This window comes from Jaculus jaculus, chromosome 9 (assembly GCF_020740685.1).
Source record: "Jaculus jaculus isolate mJacJac1 chromosome 9, mJacJac1.mat.Y.cur, whole genome shotgun sequence".
Taxonomy (NCBI): domain Eukaryota; kingdom Metazoa; phylum Chordata; class Mammalia; order Rodentia; family Dipodidae; genus Jaculus; species Jaculus jaculus.
In genome coordinates this window covers 138405880-138424536 of record NC_059110.1, presented here as the reverse complement: position 1 = coordinate 138424536, position 18657 = coordinate 138405880, and the positions used below count along the sequence as shown (strand labels likewise).

General features: G+C 44.1%; 1 protein-coding gene across 1 annotated transcript in view; it reads left to right on the top strand.

Moving 5' to 3' along the window:
• The window catches only part of Ogfod3 (2-oxoglutarate and iron dependent oxygenase domain containing 3), a 50223-nt gene that overhangs the window by 22693 nt on the left and 8873 nt on the right, over nucleotides 1–18657 (top strand). Inside the window, exons 5-8 of the mRNA XM_012948142.2 lie at nucleotides 1244–1308; nucleotides 2462–2518; nucleotides 10974–11127; nucleotides 16691–16814. Coding sequence (XP_012803596.2) covers nucleotides 1244–1308; nucleotides 2462–2518; nucleotides 10974–11127; nucleotides 16691–16814 — 400 coding nt within the window. The remainder of the gene's footprint in view (nucleotides 1–1243; nucleotides 1309–2461; nucleotides 2519–10973; nucleotides 11128–16690; nucleotides 16815–18657) is intronic.

Genomic DNA, 18657 nt, shown 5'->3' with positions numbered 1-18657 from the left:
CAAGGTCTCAGTGGCCACGCATCATGCTTAATGCCTTTAAGCTCAGTCAGCATTGACTAAGCCTAGGTTGTGTCTAACTTCAGGCTAGGTCTCTATGGGAATGAGGAAAGCAGCCCATATCTATTGCTACTGGCTATGGGCAGAGCAAAATTGTCCATGCTGGGGCTGTTTTCCTCCCAGGATCAGGGGAAGGACTCAGTTGTGGATGGTCCTAAACAGATAAATTTTGGTTGTATCTTTTAAAGTTATGACCCTGATGAACTGGAGAAATGTCTCAGTGAATAAAGCACTGGCCACAAAAGCCTGAATACCTGAGTTTGGAGCCCCAGCACCCATGTAAAAAATCAAATTCTCTGACAGGCATTTGTAATCCCAGCCATGCTTAAGGTGGTATATAGAATTTGCTGGAAGCTTGGGGGTCCAGCTAGTCTGGCAAAAGCAGCAACAAACAATGTAAGACCCTTCTTTAAAAGTGGTAAAAGGCAAAGATTAACACCTCAAAGTTATCTTCTGACCTCCACATGTGCAGTGTGTCATATACACACCCACATGCACTCATACACACAACACAAACCAAAACAAAAAGTTATGGCTCTTTTTCATGAGGTGTTCATACAAAAGCCCTGAAAACATGCCCACATGTACCTAAGCTTGAATGCACAGAAATCACTCATGGCCATTAATAGGAGGTGAGCTAGAAGATCATGGCATGTCCATGCAGTGAGATGGCCTCCACACTAAGCTGGGACCAAGAGGTGACAGGAGAACATTACAAGTTATGCCAAGGAAAGACACAAACCACAGGGTCTTGCTTCTGATCCTTCAACCCGGCCAGGCAGGACGTGGTGGCACACGCCTTTAGTCTCAGCACTCAGGAGGCAGAGGTAGGAGAATTGCCCTGAGTTTGAAGCCAGCCTGAGACTTCTTAGTGAATTCCAGGACAGTTTGGACTAGAGTGAAACCCTATCTCAAAAAGAATAACAAACAACAACAACAACAAAAGAAACAGCTGGGCGTGGTGGCTCACACCTGTAATCCCAGCACTTGGGAGGCAGAGGTAGGAGGATTGCCGTGTTGAGGTCACCCTGAGACTACATAGTGAATTCCAGGTCAGCCTGGGCTAGAGAGCAAGACCCTAACTTGAAAGGCCAAAACAACAACAACTAAAAAATTGGACCCAGAATATTGACACATCTGCAACTGTGGCAGGTTTTAAAGTAAATTTCACCTGTTTTACCCACAGGCATCTATTCTGGACTTGCACTCAGGGGCCCTGTCTGTTGGGAAGCACTTTGTGAACCTATATAGGTAAGAGGTGGGAAGGAGGGAGTGCAAAGACTGAAGGAAGTGGTCAGAACACGCTAGAAGGCCATGTGGTACTCAGAGCTATAAGGTGGTATTGAGCCGCTGACCTGGGCTTCTTGTCAGGCAGAAGCCAGGGTGGTGAACTTCTATCAGGTTCTGTTTCCTTGTTCATAGAGCTTTAGAAAGGAGACTGACATTATGCTCTGCAGAGGCCAAGGGTTAGGGCTAGAGGGAAGAAGTGGGAGAGGTGGGATTCAGGCAACAGTTGGCAGCTGCACTGGCCTAAGGGAACTCTTATTCCCCCAAGGCCTAATGACCCAAGAGTCCCCAGCCTCAGTTGCTGTCATCTATTCTCATCAGCTACTGATTCTCATCTCTCTCTTTCCTTTTTTTGGGGAGGGTGGTGGGGGGAGTTTCAAACTAGGGTCTTGCTCTAGCCAATGCTGACCTAGAATTAATTCTCTATGTAGTCTCAGGGCAGCCTCGATCCCACAGCAATCCTCCTACCTCTGCCTCCCAAGTGCTGGGATTAAAGGCATGCGCCACCACATCCGGCTTCTTCCTTTTCTACTTTTTTTTTTTTTTTAAACTGAGGGTGGGAATGTTGAGATGGGGGGTTCTTATAGCCCAAGCTGGCCTGGAACTCTCTATGTAGCCAAGGATAACAAACTCCTAACCCTCTTCCCTCTTTTTCAAGTGTTAGAATTATAGGCCTGAGCCGCCACGCCTGGCTCTCCTTGACCTTTTTTTTTTTTTTAATATCTTTTCATGTGCATCTGGCTTATGTGGGTTCTGGAGAGTTGAACATGGGTCCTTAGGCTTTGAAGGCAAGTTCCTTAACTGCTATACCATCTCTCCAGCCCTGCTTGATTTTCTTTAGCATAGTTACTATTCTAGAAATGGAGTGGCTCTAAGTAGATAAGGACAACTTCACTTTTGGTACTTACTGGCTATCTTAAACAAAGACTGCTTAAAAGAAGCACAGATGCTGGACCTAGTGGGCTCATGTCTAGCACTCAGGAGGCTAAGGCAGGAGGATTACCCTTAGTTCAAGCCTGGGCTATAGAGTAAGACCTTGTCTCAATGCTACCCCCCAATGGAAAACGGAAAAGATTTATAAAATGTTGCATTTGCTAATAATTTTCGTTTTTCACAGATATTTTGGGGACAAAATACAAAATATTTTCTCTGAAGAAGACTTCCAGTTATACCGGTAAGGAAGATAAGAAGTAAGAGGGGATGGAAGGGACCAGCTGAGGTCAGTTCTTTGTGCTATCATATGACACTAGGCCAGGGTAGTGGCTTTCATGGGGATTGGGACCTGCAGGTGGGTAAAGAAGCCAGCCTGGCTCAGTGGTCTTGATCCTAGCCCTGCAGGGGGTACACCCCATGATGGATCACAGCATACTGGATGAGTTTAGCACCTGTCTTATAAGAGGTCCCTGTGTGTCCACTACATTCCTTACCCAGAGGCAACTTGTGGGGGGAAATATATATATATATATATATATATATATATATATATATATATATATATACACACATACATACATATATATGTATATGTATATGTATATGTATATGTATGTATATGCTAGTTTTCACATACTAGCTTAAGTAGAAGATATTGTGTGATTTTTAAAAAAATTATTATTATTATTATTATTATTATTATTATTATTATTATTATTATTATTTTTGGCATTTCAAGGTAGGGTTTCACTCTAGTAGTCTGACCTGGAATTCACTATGGAGTCTCAGGCATGTCCATGCAGTAAGATGGTCTCAGCACTAAGCTGGCAATCCTCCTACCTCTGCTTCCCTAAAGTATGTTTTTCTGGGGACTGGAGAGATGGCTTAGTGGTTAAGTGCTTGCCTGTGAAGCCTAAGGACCCTGGTTTGAGGCTTGATTCCCCAGGACCCACGTCAGCCAGATGCACAAGGGGACGCACACGTCTGGAGTTCGTTTACAGTGGCTGGAGGCCCTGGTGCGCCCATTCTCTCTCTCTCTCTCTCTCTCTCTCTCTCTCTCTCTCTCTGTTGCTTTCAAATAAATAAAAATAAACAAAAAAAAGTATTTTTTTCTTTTGTTTTTTTGCTTTTTCAAGGTAGGATCTCACTCTATCTCAGGCTGACCTGGAATTCATTATGTAGTCTCAGGGTGGCCTCAAACTCATGGTGATCCACCTACCTCTGCCTCTCCAGTGATGGAATTAAAGACATGCACCACCATGCCTGGCAAATATGTATTTTTAAGAAATATTTTTATTTAATTGATAGAAGGGGAAAGAAGGAGATGCAGTATATATAATTTGAGAGAAAGAGAATGGATATGCCAGGGCCTCTTGCCACTGAAGAGAAATTCCAGATGCATGCATCATTTTGTTCATTTGGCTTTACATGGGTACTGGAGAATCAAACCTGGGCCAGCAGGCTTTGCAAGTAAACACCTTTAACCACTGAGCCATTACTTGAGCCCAGCCTAGGGAATTTTTTAAATTAATTTTTTTCAAGGTAGGGCCTTGCTCTAGCCCAGGCTGATCTGGAATTTACTATGTAGTCTTAGGGTGGCCTCAAACTCATAGTGATCTTTCTACCTCTGCCTCTTGAGTACTAGGATTAAAGGTATGTACCACCACGCCTGGCTTTTTTTTTTTTTTTTTTTTTTTTTTGAGGTAGGGTCTCGCTTTAGCCTAGGCTGACCTGGAATTCACTGTGTAGTCTCAGGTTGGCCTTGAACTAACAGTGATTCTCCTATACCAGCCTCTTGAGTGCTAGAATTAAAGGCGTGCCTGGCAAAATTAAAATTTTTTATTTGGAGATTACCAAGACTTGTATCATAACATAGGAAGTTGTCTAGGGAGGTTCTACACACCATCCATCCAGTCAGCCCTGCCAGTAACATGCTGCAGAACTGGAGTTAGGTATCATTCCCCAGAGCAGACTCTGGTACAGCCTTTCTGATCTTGTTCAGAGTGTCTTGCTTATTCTGCATCAATGTGTGAATATGTATATACCCATGAGGTCTTACCAGTAGTAGGTTGTGTTGAATTATCCAAGCACTGAGTATGCCATTAGTAACCTCCTGTTACCTTAATGGGTCTAGCTCTACCTATTCTCAACAACCAGGCATCATTGCACCATCAACCACATAGCAGTGGACATGTCATTACAGTTCCAGGGAAATAGCTGCTAATGAAAGCTGTACTCCTGTGCCAGAGAGCAGGTAAAGGGTTTGGGAGACTGCCCCAGTGGCAGCAGCAGTAGTATGTTATCACTTCACACCAGATGCATTCTTTTTTTTTTTTTTTTTTTTTTGGTTTTTCGAGGTAGGGTCTCACTCTAGCTCACTGTAGCTCAGGCTGATCTGGAATTCACTATGTAGTCTTAGGGTAGCCTTGAACTCACAGCGATTTTCCTACCTCTGTCTCCCCAGTGCTGGGATTAAAGGTGTATACCACCATGCCTGACCACACATGCATCTTTTAATCCCCCATTACAGGTGGCATGAAGCCAGCAGGGACTGCAGCTCCTCCTAAGGGTCTCACTTTGCACATAGCTCCATCCTGTGAAGCTTGGAATTGAAACTTAGAGCCCAGCCCACATCTGACCCCAGCTGCTCCTGGCCCCCACTAATTATTTATTTATTTAATTTTGGTTTTCTGAGGTAGGGTCTCACTCTGGCGCAGGCTGACCTGGAATTCACTATGTAGTCTCAGGTTGGCCTCGAACTCACGGCGATCCTCCTACCTCTGCCTCCTGAGTGCTGGGATTAAAGGCATGCACCACCATGCCCAGCTTTAATTTTGAATTTTTGAGGTAGGGTCTCATTCTAGCCCAGGCTGACATGGAATTCACTGTAGTCTCAGGATGGCCTCCATCTCATGGCGATCATTCTCTGCCTCTGCCTACAGAGTGCTGAGATTAAAGCCACCACACGTGGCTGCCACTAGTTTATTTTGTTCTTGGTGTTTGTTGCTAGTTTGCACACACCAGCTTAAGTAGAAGGTATTGTGTGATTTTTTTTTTTTAAAGTACGTAGTTTTTTTAAAGAAACATTTTTATTTGAGAGGGAGAGGGAGAAAAAGAGAGGCAGATAGAGAATGGGTGTGCCTACACCTCTAGCCACTGCAAACGAACTCCAAATGCATGCACCCCCTTGTGCATCTGGCTTATGTGGGTACTGGGGAATCGAACCTGGTTCTTAGGCTTTGCCTTAACCTCTAAGCAATCTCTCCAGCTCCAAAGTATTTATTTATTTTGGTTTTTCAAGGCAGGGTGTCACTCTAATCCAGGCTGACCTGGAGTTCACTATGTAGACTCAAGGTAGCCTCAAACCTCTGGCTTCCAACTGCTGGGATTAAAGGCATGGACCACTACACCTGGTATGCAAGTTCTACAATTCATAAGACAAAAAGCAAAGACCCAGAAAGTGAAAACAACGCTAAGCTTAATGTCCTTTTTGAGTCTCATGGATGAACCTCCTGGATCTAGAGACCAGAGGGAATGCTGTCTGTAACTGTTGTAGTTTGCACCATTGTCTTCCAACCACATGAAAAATGTAGATGACTGTGGCCCAGGAACCAAAAAGCTTGTGTTTCTGATGGCAAGGTGATAGTTGCAATAGCAAGCATAAGACTTGCCAATCATGCAAACATTCCCTGCAGATGTTGCTCCATGAAGACATTGTTGCCCTCAGATGGTATATAAAACAGAATCAGTGGTGGAAAGCACAAAACACTGATTCTGTCAGAATATCCACTACATGTTAATTTTAAGATTCAAATGGAGATTTGTAATTATCAAGAAAGCAGAATAGGAAGATGATTCCAACCAATTTCACACAATAAAATATTTGAAATAATTAAACTTCCAAAAATACCAGAATGTATGTAAGACAAATGAAAACAAACAGAGTTCCATCCTTTTTTTTGTTTTGTTTTGTTTTGCATTTTTCGAGATAGGGTCTCATTCTTGCCCAGGCTGACCTGGAACTTACTCTTAGTCCTGGGTTGGACCTGAACTCATAGTGATCCTCCTACCTCTGTCTCCTGAGTTCTTGAATTAAAGGCATGTGCCACCATGCTTGGCTTCTGTCAGTTTTTTAACACTATTTTAAAAATAATTAGGGTTAGGGATGTACAGTTCAGTGGTAGAATGTTTGCCTAGCATGTACAGGCCCTGGGTTCCTTCTCCAATGCAGGAAAAAAAAAAGATTAATTGAACATCATTTTTTTGTTTATTCCAATTTTTAGTTTATTCCAATTACTCAAAAAAAGAAAACATTAACAGATTTTATCAAATCTATTGTCATGTAACTCAAGAGAGCAAGTAAAATCCTGTGTAACCATATTAGTGAAACTTTAAAATAGGAAATATATGGAGTCACCACCCCATCCAATTTGTGAGCCATTTTGGCAAGCTGACATTAAGCAAAAAGAGCATTAAGAACTAAAAATCCTCAAGCTTATAAAGAATGTAGTTCAAGTCTTTGCTCTGCATTTATTTGTATGAGAGAACAATGCTTTAATATAAAAGAAAACAAGTCTGAGTTCTTCAATTCCAATACAACCTCCCTAGCCTTCACTGACTGCAGTCCCTCACAGTATGGTACTTCATTTCTACAGTACTCGTGTTAAGTCAATGATTGGCTCACCCAGAGTAAGCCCTTTAGATCCCACCTCTACTGTTCACTACTCATTATGCTTCCCTTACAAGTTTGCACAGCCTTAGGCTGAGTCTTGCCACTGTAACTGATGAGCATCATTTTTTAATTGGCAACTTCCATAATTTTATAAATAAACCATGATAATTCCCTCCCCTCCCCATTTTCTTCACAAATCCATTCTCCATCATATCTCCTCCCCCTCTCAATTATACTCTTTTATTTTGATGTCATCATGTTTTTCTCCTGTTATGAGGGTCTTGTGTAGGTAGTACCAGGCAACATCAGGTCATGGATATCCAAGCCATTTTGTATCTGGAAGAGTGCATTATAAGTAGCCCTACTCATCCTTTGGTTCTTACATTCTTTCTGCCACCTTCTCTGCAATGGACCCTGAGCCTTGAAAAGTGAGATAGGGATATTTCAGTGCTGAGCACTCCTCTGTCACTTCTCAGCACCATGGTGCCTTTTGAGTCATCCCAGTGGTGCCTGCCATCTGAAAAGAGAAGCTTCTGTAACCAAAAGTGAGAGTAGCATTAATATATGTGTATGAACATTAAGAAAAGTACTTACAGGACAGTTTGGTGAGCATAATATATGCATTTAGCCAGGTGTTACACTTCTAGGGCTCATGACATCCCCTGCCATAGGCTTTTGACTAGGTTTTCAGTACCAGGCATGTATATATTCTGTCCAATGGAGTGAGCCTCCAGTTCAATTAGAGAGTGTTTGGCTCCTCCCCATAACCGATGTGCCACTATTGCACCTGTTGACTCATTTGGCCTAGCTGGCCAAACTTAAGGCTTGCAGTGTCCACTGTTTATCAATGCTGATGACTTCTCTCTCCCATAGGGATGCATGCAGCATGCTTTTTCCAGCTTTTTGTCAGCTTTAATTGAGCATCTTTAAACCTGAAAATATGATAATGGAGTCTCAGATAGTCTCACTTCTGGTCATTATAGGTACAAAACATGTTTACTGAAGCAAGAAAGTGGGGCTCAATGGTTAAGGTGCTTGCCTACAGAGCTTAACAATGGAAGATTGATTCCCCAGTACCTATGTAAATCCAGACATACAAAGTAGCACATATTCCTGGAGTTCATTTGCAGTGACAGGAGGCCCTGGTGTAGCCATACTCATTTTTTCTCTTTCATTCTCCAAGTCAAATAGATAAATGAAATATATTTACAAATTTTATTAATTTACGCAGGATGCAAAGTTGGTGTCTTTGTTCATCTCACAGAGCAGGAAGGAACCAAATCAGACTTTATGCTTTGTGGTCTGTGTTCACAAACAGTGTTTCAGTGTGAACTGGTTACTGAGGACCTCCTTGGTCATTGTGATGCAATGCTGGGAACAGAATTCCTGCATTTCTATTGGCCCAACCCCACTGTAAATCACATAACCAGCTTTTTCTGACAGTGCAGAAGAAAGTATGAGTTTAACTCAGTAATTTCAGTGGTGCCACTTGACAGAAGCAAAGGTGTGACTACAGAAGACTGTCCTCATTGGACAGCCCAGAGCCCAGGCCTCAAGGACAACAAATCTGTAAGACATCATAATGGACACTAAGGGACAGGGGTCCCAGAAGAGTGGACTAAAGCTGGTATTTTATTTATTTATTCATTAGAGAAAAAGAGGCAGAGGGAGAGGCAGATGGCATGCTAGGGCCTCTCTAGCCACTGCAAATGAACTCCAGATGCATATTTCACTTAGTGCATCTGGCTTTATGTCGCTACTGGGGAATTGAACCTGGGTCCTTCAGCTCTGCAGGCAAGTGCCTTAACTACTGAGCCATTTCTTGAACCCTTTTTTTTAAACTGTATTTTTATTTATTTATTAGAGAGAGAAAGAGGGAGAGAATGGGCACGCCAGGGCCTCCAGGCACTGCAAACAAACTCCACATGCATGTGCCCCTTGTGCATCTGGCTTACATGGGTCCTGGGGACTCAAACCAAGGTCCTTTGGCTTTGCAGGCAAACACCTTAACTGCTAAGCCATCTTTCCAGTCCCCTCTCGAACCCTTTTTAAAATATTTAAGAGAGAGAGAGAGAGAGAAAGAGAAAGAGAAAAAAGCTAGTAAAGCTAGTATGAATGTGACAAGTTACTGGAACAGTTTGTACTTGTAGAAGCCAAAGGAAGGAAACAATGGGAAAAAGCAGGAACCTATCATAGAAATGGAAATGGAACAAGATGAAGTGACAGTTGTAGAGAAAACTGTCAGACCAACACATGTGTGCAAAAGCATTTGAGGACAAAAGTGAGGGCTGGAGAGATGGCTTAGCAGTTCAGGCATTTGCCTGCAAAGTCAAAGGATACTGGTTTGATTCTTCAGGACCCTTGTAAGCTAGGTGCACAAGGTGGCACATGCTTCTGGAGTTCATTTGCAGTGGCTGGAGGCCCTGGTGCACCCATTCTTTCCCTCCCTTTCTCTGCCTCTTTCTCTCTCTCTCTCAAATAAATATGTTTGTTTGTTTTTTTAGGTGAGGGCTGGAGGGATGGCTTAGTGGTTAAGGTGCTTGCCTGTGAAGCCTAAGGACTCATGTTTGACTGTTCAGGTCAGGTCCCACGTAAGCCAGATGTACAGTGATGCAAGTGCACAATGTTGCACATGCACACAAGGGGGTGCACACGTCTGGAGTTTGATTGCAGTGGCTGGAGGTTTTGGCATGCCAGTTCTTTCTCATAAAAAAAAAAAAAGTCTGTTGGGCTTGCCTCAAAAAAAAAAAAAAAATTAGAAGATAGAAGTGGGTCTTCTATCCTGGATTTTAAAATTCTTTCAGCTTGTTGAACTCTGAAAGTTGGTTAAATACTATTTGTAGCATTGGGATTTGAAGGTGAAGAAATCCCATAAAAATTAAGCCAACTGAGTGCATAGCATTTCTGTGAGGTTGATAATAGAAACATTGACTATACATGCATGTGCTACCCCATAAAGGGTGGGAACATTCTGAATGTGGCTGTTGGTCAGCAGAAGCTCCATTTTGGCAGTGTCTATGCTGAGATAAGTGTTTAGCTTACTGAGAAGGGCTGAAAGAAAGACACTGGGAGGGTTCAATGATGTCCCACTGAGAAGCCCCATTCCCATGTGCACACTATCTCCTGTTGTCCATGACAGAGGAGCAGGTGGTGAATCGGTTCTGGGTAGTTATATTCACACAAGCTCATGTGACACATGGTTTCAGATCAGTTTCTTATGCTTTTGCATATATGCCTGTGCACAGGGTTTAGTACATATATATGTATGTACACATGTGTGGTATATATATAGGTCTGTCTGTGTGGTATATTTAGTATGTATAGACAAATACATTTGCACTAAGGTGTGCATAAATATGTAGATGTATGTTTGCCCACATATGTGCATAGGTCTGTCTGTGTGGTATATTTAGTATGTATAGACAAATACATTTGCCCTAAGGTGTGCATAAATATGTAGATGTATGTTTGCCCAATATGTGCAGGGTTAGATACATTGGTAGGTGTGTGTGAACACAAGAGACATGGGTCAACCTGTCCAGCTTCACTGCTTTGTGTTCTCTCCTTCAGAATTGGTTCCTCTGTGCTTCATGGAACCTGGCTCTGCTGCATTACTTATGGCATTAGCATCTGGGGAAGAGCTTGTGCCACTGTAGGTGCTGTCCTGCCCAGCTGCTCCCAGACACACAGCTGCATGCACAGGACCTGGAGCTCAGGCCTCCTCTGCAGGGGAACGGCTGCCCCTCCTGCCAGAGGCCTGACCTCCTTGGTGCTTGTCAGGTTCCTGGTTCTTCCCTAGTCAGGCATAGGGTAGCCTCCTCCAAGTCTCTTGTAGTGCTCTGAATGGACCAGCCTGGGTGCTGAGTCTCCCACAAGGAAGTGGTCACATGTTCTTGGATACATGTGCTTGATGCTTACCTCATTGCTCTCCTCTGGGATGTGTGGTCCTTGGGGACCCACAGAACATTCCCTCATCTTTCTTACAGCCAAGCCACCCCAGAATGATGCATTGTGTCCTTCACAGGGATGTGCGGCAGAAGGTCCAGCTCACCATTGCTGATGCTTTCGGCATCAGTGCCTCCTCTCTCTTTCTGACGAAGCCTACATTCTTCTCCCGCATAAACAGCACAGAAGCCCAAACAGCTCATGACGAATATTGGCATGCACACGTGGACAAGGTGAGTGTGCAACTCTGTGCACTGGGCTGCTTAGTGTCTGTGCCAGGGAAGGCAGGTTCATTATCCATCCATGGTAGGGCACTGAGCTCTGTGTGGTGAGTCTTTAGGCATTTGCCCTCCAGCTTTCCTGTGTTATATTTTAGATATTTCTTCCTGTGGTTCTAGGGTGCATTCTAACTTAGTTGATACAGGTGAGGAAATAAGATTTTCTTTCTTATATGATGGCCATCAGAACATGCAGTGTAATGTTGTGGCACAGGCCATGTGGCTATTTTCATTGTGTATTTGTTCCAAATTCATGTACAACTTCCCTGAAGGAATACATTTTTTTATTTCCATGGTCTCTCAACAGGAGATCCCCTCTCCACCTCACTTTCCTCCCTTCATTTTTCTTTGCTTCCTGCTCAGTTCCCTGACACTGGCAACAGGAAATGCAGCCTAGCAGAGCCTGAAGTACCAGTCCACTGGGGCTGCACCAAGGGTTAGCTACATCCCTGACCTCCACCACTCAGACAGAGTTCAGGACAAGGCAGAGGGAAGAAAAGTTTATTGATGAAGCTGAAAGACAAGACATAGCAGAGGAGAGTCAGATGTGGGCATTAGACAAAGACCATACCAAAGTACCTCAGCACTCACAGCATTTGTGATTGGTGCTGTGAAGTTGGTTCATCTGTAATTAGGGTTAGATATTAGGGAAAGTGTGTGCTGGTAGACTTCCTTTTTTCCCTTCCTTCCTTTCTTGTTTCTTTCTTTCTCTTTTTCTTTGTTTTTTTTCAAGGTAGGGGCTCACTATAGTCCAGGCTGACCTGGAATTCACTGTAGTCTCAGGCTGGCCTCAAACTCATGGCGATCCTCCTACCTCTGCCTCCGAAGTGCTGGGATTAAAGGTGTGCACCACCATGCCAGGCTATCTAGACTCCCTGTTCTTATACAGAGTTCTGTCCTTGAAGAGGAGATTATTTCATGTACACTGGACTGGCTTGCAGCTGGAGAAGGATGTGCTGCTGGTAGAGATGCAACATTCACAAAAGGGGTTCTTATATATGCATAGGTTACATGGAGGCTGGATTTAGGGGGTCCTTATATATGCACATGGAAGCCAGACTTAGGGGGTCCTTATATATGCATAGGTCACATAGAGACCAGACTTAGAGGATGGTTCATGGGCTATTTAACAACCTTTCTTGTGATGTTTCTCAGAAAGGGAAGCACAGAGCCAGGTGTGGTAGTGCACACCTTTAATCCCAGCATTTCGGAGGCAGAGGTAGGAGGATCGCCATGAGTTCGAGGCTACCCTGAGAGACTACATAGTGAATTCCAGGTCAGCCTGAACTAAAAGTGAGACCCTACCTTGAAAAAAAAAAGTCGGGGTGGGAGAGCAGAGGCTGGTTAGTATAATGAAATTCCTGGAGTGTTAGCCTGTGAGAGACAAAAATTAGCCCCCAGAGAATGAGGGACCTTTTCCCTTCTCATGTCTCCTGTTTTCTAACCAGTTATCCTGCCTCATTCAGTTCAGCCTTGCTGAGAGTTCTCAGGCCCTGCAGCTAGTCAGTGTTCTCGACTTTCTCTGCAAGAAGCAGATGGTTCTACTGCCCAGCACCCAGTGCTCCCAACATGGCATCAGGTTGCCAGCTGGGCAGGGTGCTATGAGGAGAAGGGGTGTCATTCCTTTCCATACTATAACCTGCTTCTAGCTCTTCCTTCTGGGGTAGCTAACTGGAGGTTGTGTAGGGACAGGGGGAGTCCTTTGCCATATGTGGGATTGCGTGAGGATTATCAGAGGTCAGGATTGGATTGGGATGCTGAGTTCCCTTCTGCTGCTCCACTTGGATCTTCTAATGTTGGACATGGCTCATCTTTGTTCTTTTTGGTCCTGAGTTTTACTGTAGAAGCTACTGGATAGTCAGTGGCCTGTGGCTTGCAGGGTTTATGCTACTTTGGTATTGGTGTAGGGGAATGCTATTGGATGGAGAGTCCTCAGGCTGTGGACTCAGGCTGCACTCACATGCAGAGCTCAGCACCCACAAACGGCCATCCTATTTCTTCCTGTTACAGGAAGGCTCTTGAATACCTCATTGGCCTTGTTGCCTTTGAGAGTCTGCTGCCCTCTTCTGGTCACTCCAACCCTGTTAAAAGACTATCCCTCTCCCCTGCCAAAAAAAGTCCTGGTGACAGGTGGAGGCACAGTCGCAGCAGAGGGAAGCAGATATTGGCCTTGGACTCCTGCCTACTGTTTCCATGGAGCCTACAGGGCTGATCAATCACTTGAGCCTGTCCTTCAGTCCAGGAGGACAGGCTCAGGCAGTTAGGGATGGCATGGAAGGCTGGGGGTAGTTTAACACCTGCAGCTGGTCTTTGGACTCCTTTATTTTAGTCTCTTATCTCAGATTTGCTAATGGAATGATTCATTAGATTGGAAAATGTTTAATGTGGCTGAAACTGTGTGTGTACTGCACACCACCATCTCTGTGGCATATCTCACCAATTTCTTAATTATTTATGTGTGTGTGTGTGTGTGTGTGTGTGAGAGAGAGAGAGAGAGAGAGAGAGAGAGAGAGAGAGAGAGAGAGAGAGAGATATTGAGATTGGGCATGCCAGGGCCTCTAGCCACTGCAAACAAACACTCCAAACACATGTGCTACCATGTGCATCTAGCTTAAGTGGGTTTTGAGGAATTGAACCTGAGTTCTTAGGCTTCACAGGCAAGTGCCTTAACTGCTAAGCCATCTCTCCAGCCCACCAGTTTCTTTTATTAACTAGACTTTTATTTGTGAGTGCCCCCCTTTTGTGAGTGGCTTATGTGGCATCCCTTGGTTGGAAACAGCTGTGTGTGTGTGTCACTTCATTCCTCCTTTTCACCTAGCATGCAACACTGAAAACTCCTTTTGGCATCACTATCTGAAGTCCATTTTGAGCTGTTCAGAAATAGTTGTTGGGTTTGACTTCCCCGGAACTTTGCTGCAGCACCAGAAACAAGCAAAAAACCCTATTTGTTTTACATCTATAAAACCTGCTCTTTCCAAAATTTGGAATGCTTTTGGCCCTTATATTCTCTCTCTCTCTCTTCTTGGTGTGTATGTACATGTATATGTGGTGTGAATATAGTGTGTGCACATGTGTTTACAGGTGTGCGTGCCCAGTGCACACTCATGTGAAGGCCGGTGGAGACTGTCAGGAATCTTTTTCAATCAATCCTCTGCTTTTTTCCCCCTGAGAGAGTCCCTCATTGAACCTGAAGCTCACCATTTTTCTGTCTGACTGGCTGACCAATAAGCCCTGGTGATTCTCTGTCTCTATCCTTTAGGACTGGGGCTACAAGTTGCATGGCAACACTCAACTTTTTTTTTTAAATTTGGATACTGGGAATTGAACTCAGGTCACCTCATACCTGTGTGGTGAGTCGTCTTAACTACTAAGCCATATTCCCAACTCTGGCTCGTATTTCTTTCTCTCTCTTATTTTTTGAGGTAGGGTCTCACTCTAGCCCAGGTTGACCTGGAATTCACTATGTAGTCTCAGGCTATCCTTGAACTCATGGCGATCCTCCTACCTCTGCCTCCTAAGTGCTTGGATTAAAGGTGTGTGCCACCATGACCAGATCTTTATTTATTTATTTTTTATTTTTAAAATTATTTCTTTATTTATTTGAGAGCGACAGACACACAGAGAAAGACAGATAGAGGGAGAGAGAGAGAATGGGCGTGCCAGGGCTTCCAGCCTCTGCAAACGAACTCCAGACGCATGCGCCCCCTTGTGCATCTGGCTAACGTGGGACCTGGGGAACCAAGCCTTGAACCGGGGTCCTTAGGCTTCACAGGCAAGCGCTTAACCGCTAAGCCATCTCTCCAGCCCCAGATCTTTATTTTTTATTTTAGTTTTTCTTTTCATTTTTATCTCACTCTAACCCAGGCTGACCTGGAACTCACTCTGTAGTCTCAGGCTGGCCTTGAACTCACAGTGATCATCCTACTTCTGCCTCTCAAGTGCTGGGATTAAAGTCATGTACTACCATGCCCGGCTCTCTCTCCTTTTAAAAATATTTTTTAGGGCTGGAGGGATGGCTTAGCAGTTAAGGCATTTGCCTGCAAAGACAAAAGGATCCAGGTTTGATTCCTCAGGACCCATGTTAGCCAGATGCACAAGGGGCACACACATCTGGAGTTTGTTAGCAGTGGCTAGGGGCCCTGGCATGCCCATTCTCTGACCCTCTTTCTCTGTCAAATAAATAAAAAAAAATTTAAAAAATAAAAAAAATATTTTTACTTGTTTATCTATAAGCAGAGAGAGAGATAGAAAGAATGGGCACACCAGGGCCTCCAGTCACTGTGCATATGGCTTTGTATGGGTACTGGGGAATTGAACCCAGGTCATCAGGCTTTGTAGCCAAGCACTTTAACTGCTGAGCCATGTCTCTAGCCCTCTTCCTTTTTTTTTTTTTTTTTAAGAAATTTTTCTTTATATGTATATGTGTGTGTGTGTGTGTGTGTGTATTTTTTTTTTAAATCTCATGTCTTTTTATTTATCACATCTGTTTGTATAAATATTTCCAAGGAGTTTTACATTTTCCCCTCTTTGTTTTATTTGATCTTTGATGTGGCCAGTAAATCACCTCTCTATCCATACATGTAGCCCTAAATCAATAACACCATTCATCATTACTGTGGCTTTTTTCCCTGGGAATAAAGCTCTTCTCGCCTTGCAGGTTCCTTGTGTACCTTAGAAGAGAAGAGTGACCATCATTGGGACACTTTTCACTGTGGTCATCTGAAACCAGCTCTAATGCAGTCCCCCAAATGAGCCTGAAAGACATGGCTGCCTCCTCACTGTCTAGGCTACTGACTTTGCTTTACTCATAAACATTGGTTTGAAGCATATCTGTAGGCATTTCAGTTCTCCAGCATCTGAAAGCTGAATTGGAAAATCATTTTTAAAGATACAAGCACATTCTCTTGGTGAAAGTGTTCACCACAACTCGTATGAATGCCTTAAGGCTATATATATATATATTTTTTGTTTATTTTTATTTATTTATTTGAAAGTGACAGACACAGAGAGAGAAAGAGACAGATAGAGAGAATGGGCATGCCAGGGCCTCCAGCCCCTGCACTCAAACTCCAGATGTGTGCGCCCCCTTGTGCATCTAGCTAATGTGGGTCCTGGGGAATCGAGCCTTCCTTAGGCTTCACAGGCAAGCACTTAACCGCTAACCCATTTCTCCAGTCCCCTCTTCCTTTTTTAAAAGATATTTTATTCATTTATTTGAGGGGGAAGATAGAACTAGAATTTGTGGGCCAGGACCTCTAGGCACTACAAGTGAACTCCAGATGTGTGTGTCTCCTTGTGCAGCTGACAAGTGACAGCACTTTTCTCTGCAGACACACTGCTCTGGTTTGCACTGTGACGCCTTAGCCTAGGAACCAGTGTGCTTCTTGGCTGTGTCCCCACCTCCATTGGAACACTACTTGGTTCCTTGGATGGATGCTTTGAGTTGCTTGAGTCAAGAGCCTCCTTCCTCAGGAATATGGAGGAAGCTGACCCCCTCCTTCCTGGCTTCATCCTGCAGGTGACCTACGGCTCCTTTGATTACACCTCACTGCTCTACCTCTCAGATTACCTGGAAGACTTCGGTGGAGGTCGCTTTGTGTTCATGGAGGAAGGGCTCAACAAGACAGTGGAACCCAGAGCTGGTAGGACATGCAGGTTGGTGGGTGGGACACAGACCCCTAGCCTATCTAACTGACATTCATGCATGTGTGTGAGTATACATAGATACACACCCATCTGAGCAATGGGTGGATAGGTTTTACTCTAGGCAATGCTGTGTTTGTGGAACGTTCACTCTTTGTTGGGCTTGGTGCTGAGTTTTTTCCAGGCCACCTGCTGGCCATGGCACCAGAGACTAGCATTTAATAGCTCACCTTCCCAAGATCACTGCAAGCTAGTAGTAGTACCAGGTTCCTAGTGGCATCATCTTGGTGTGTGTGGTTCCCCTGTGCCTCTGCTCTTGTTCCTGCTCAGTGCCCTCTTGAAGGGTCTTGGTAACTTAAGGTTAGTTGATGCTGGCTGGGGTGAAGCTCAGTGGAAGGCATTTGCCTTGTATGTGTGAGGCTCTGCATAGTGTTCCATCCCAGTTTCACGAAACAAAGACAATGAGAATAAAAAAAGATTAAATGATACTTCCAATATAATGTTGGAGATAGTGTGTCACATTGTACCATGGTTCTGTGGGACCAGACTAGGAGCTCATCTGCCTGGACAGGGTGGCCTGGAGCCCTAGCATTCCAGCATCATGCTGTGTAGTGGTCTCCAGAAAGTATTTGCTGAGCCAGACTATTCCCTTTTGCTACACTTGGGGGTAGTCTGAGCTCAGCTCTGGGTGGGAAGACTGATCTAGGTCCTGGTGGAGAGGTGGAGCCTGAACCCAATTCCAAGGTATGGAGCTCAATACAATTCTGTTCTGGCCTTATAGTTACCACTGGGGCCAGTCCTGTATCTGCTTACCCCAGAAGTCCAGACCCAGTACTTGTGTGGGAAAATTCACAGGTCACAGCACAAATGTTCCCTGAGGAGACCTGGCTGCTGAAGAGTCCAGAGGACTTTGAACATGCAGCTTTTTAACATTTTTTTTTTTTTTTTTGAGGTAAGATCTCACTCTAGCTCAGGATGACCTGGAATTTACTATGTAGTCTCAGAATGGCCTCAAACTCACAGCAATCCTCCTACCTCTGCCTCCCGAGTGGGATTAAAGGCGTGTACCACTACACCCAGCTTTACCTTATTTATTTAATGGTTTCTTGAGGTAGGGTCTTGCTGTAGCCCAGACTGACTTGGAATTCACTGTGTAGCCTCAGGCTAGCCTCAAACTCATAGTGATCCTCCTACCTTTGCCTCCCAAGTACTGAGATTAAAGGCTTTTTTTTTTTTTCAACTTTAAAATTCCCCATAGTTTTTATCAATTACAATGATGTTCATACACCTCCCTAGTCCAAGATCTTTTAACTAAGCCATAAGAAAAAAAAAATCTCCCCCCAAAAAACCATAATGGCACAGAATAAACACACTGAAAAGATGGCATTGCGCATAGCAAAGAAATGTTCAGCCAATGCAAGATTTAAAACAACCAGGGCAAACATCAAGCTCTGTAGCTTCAAGTCCAACAACTCTACTAGTACCAAGTCTCCAAATTTGATAATCCTAACCAGCAACAAGTCTGTGAAGTTCCCATTCTATCCCTCCAGCTAGGCTACTCACAGTCCTGGAAAACTTCATTGGGGCTGGCAGTTCTCCTTAGCAGCCATCTCATCGTCCCAGCATCTCCACAAGATCTCCACTGCAACCCATGGTCCATCCTCATGGCCCCATGGGGTCTCCATGCAGGTATCCAGCAAACCTGCTTTACACTGCCCATGGCCATTTCCAAAACCCAAGACTGTGTTGCAAACTCAGTGACCCTCTCCTTCCTGCATTTCTTTTTTTTTTTTAATTTTTATTAGCATTTTCCATGATTATAAAAAAAAATCCCATGGTAAT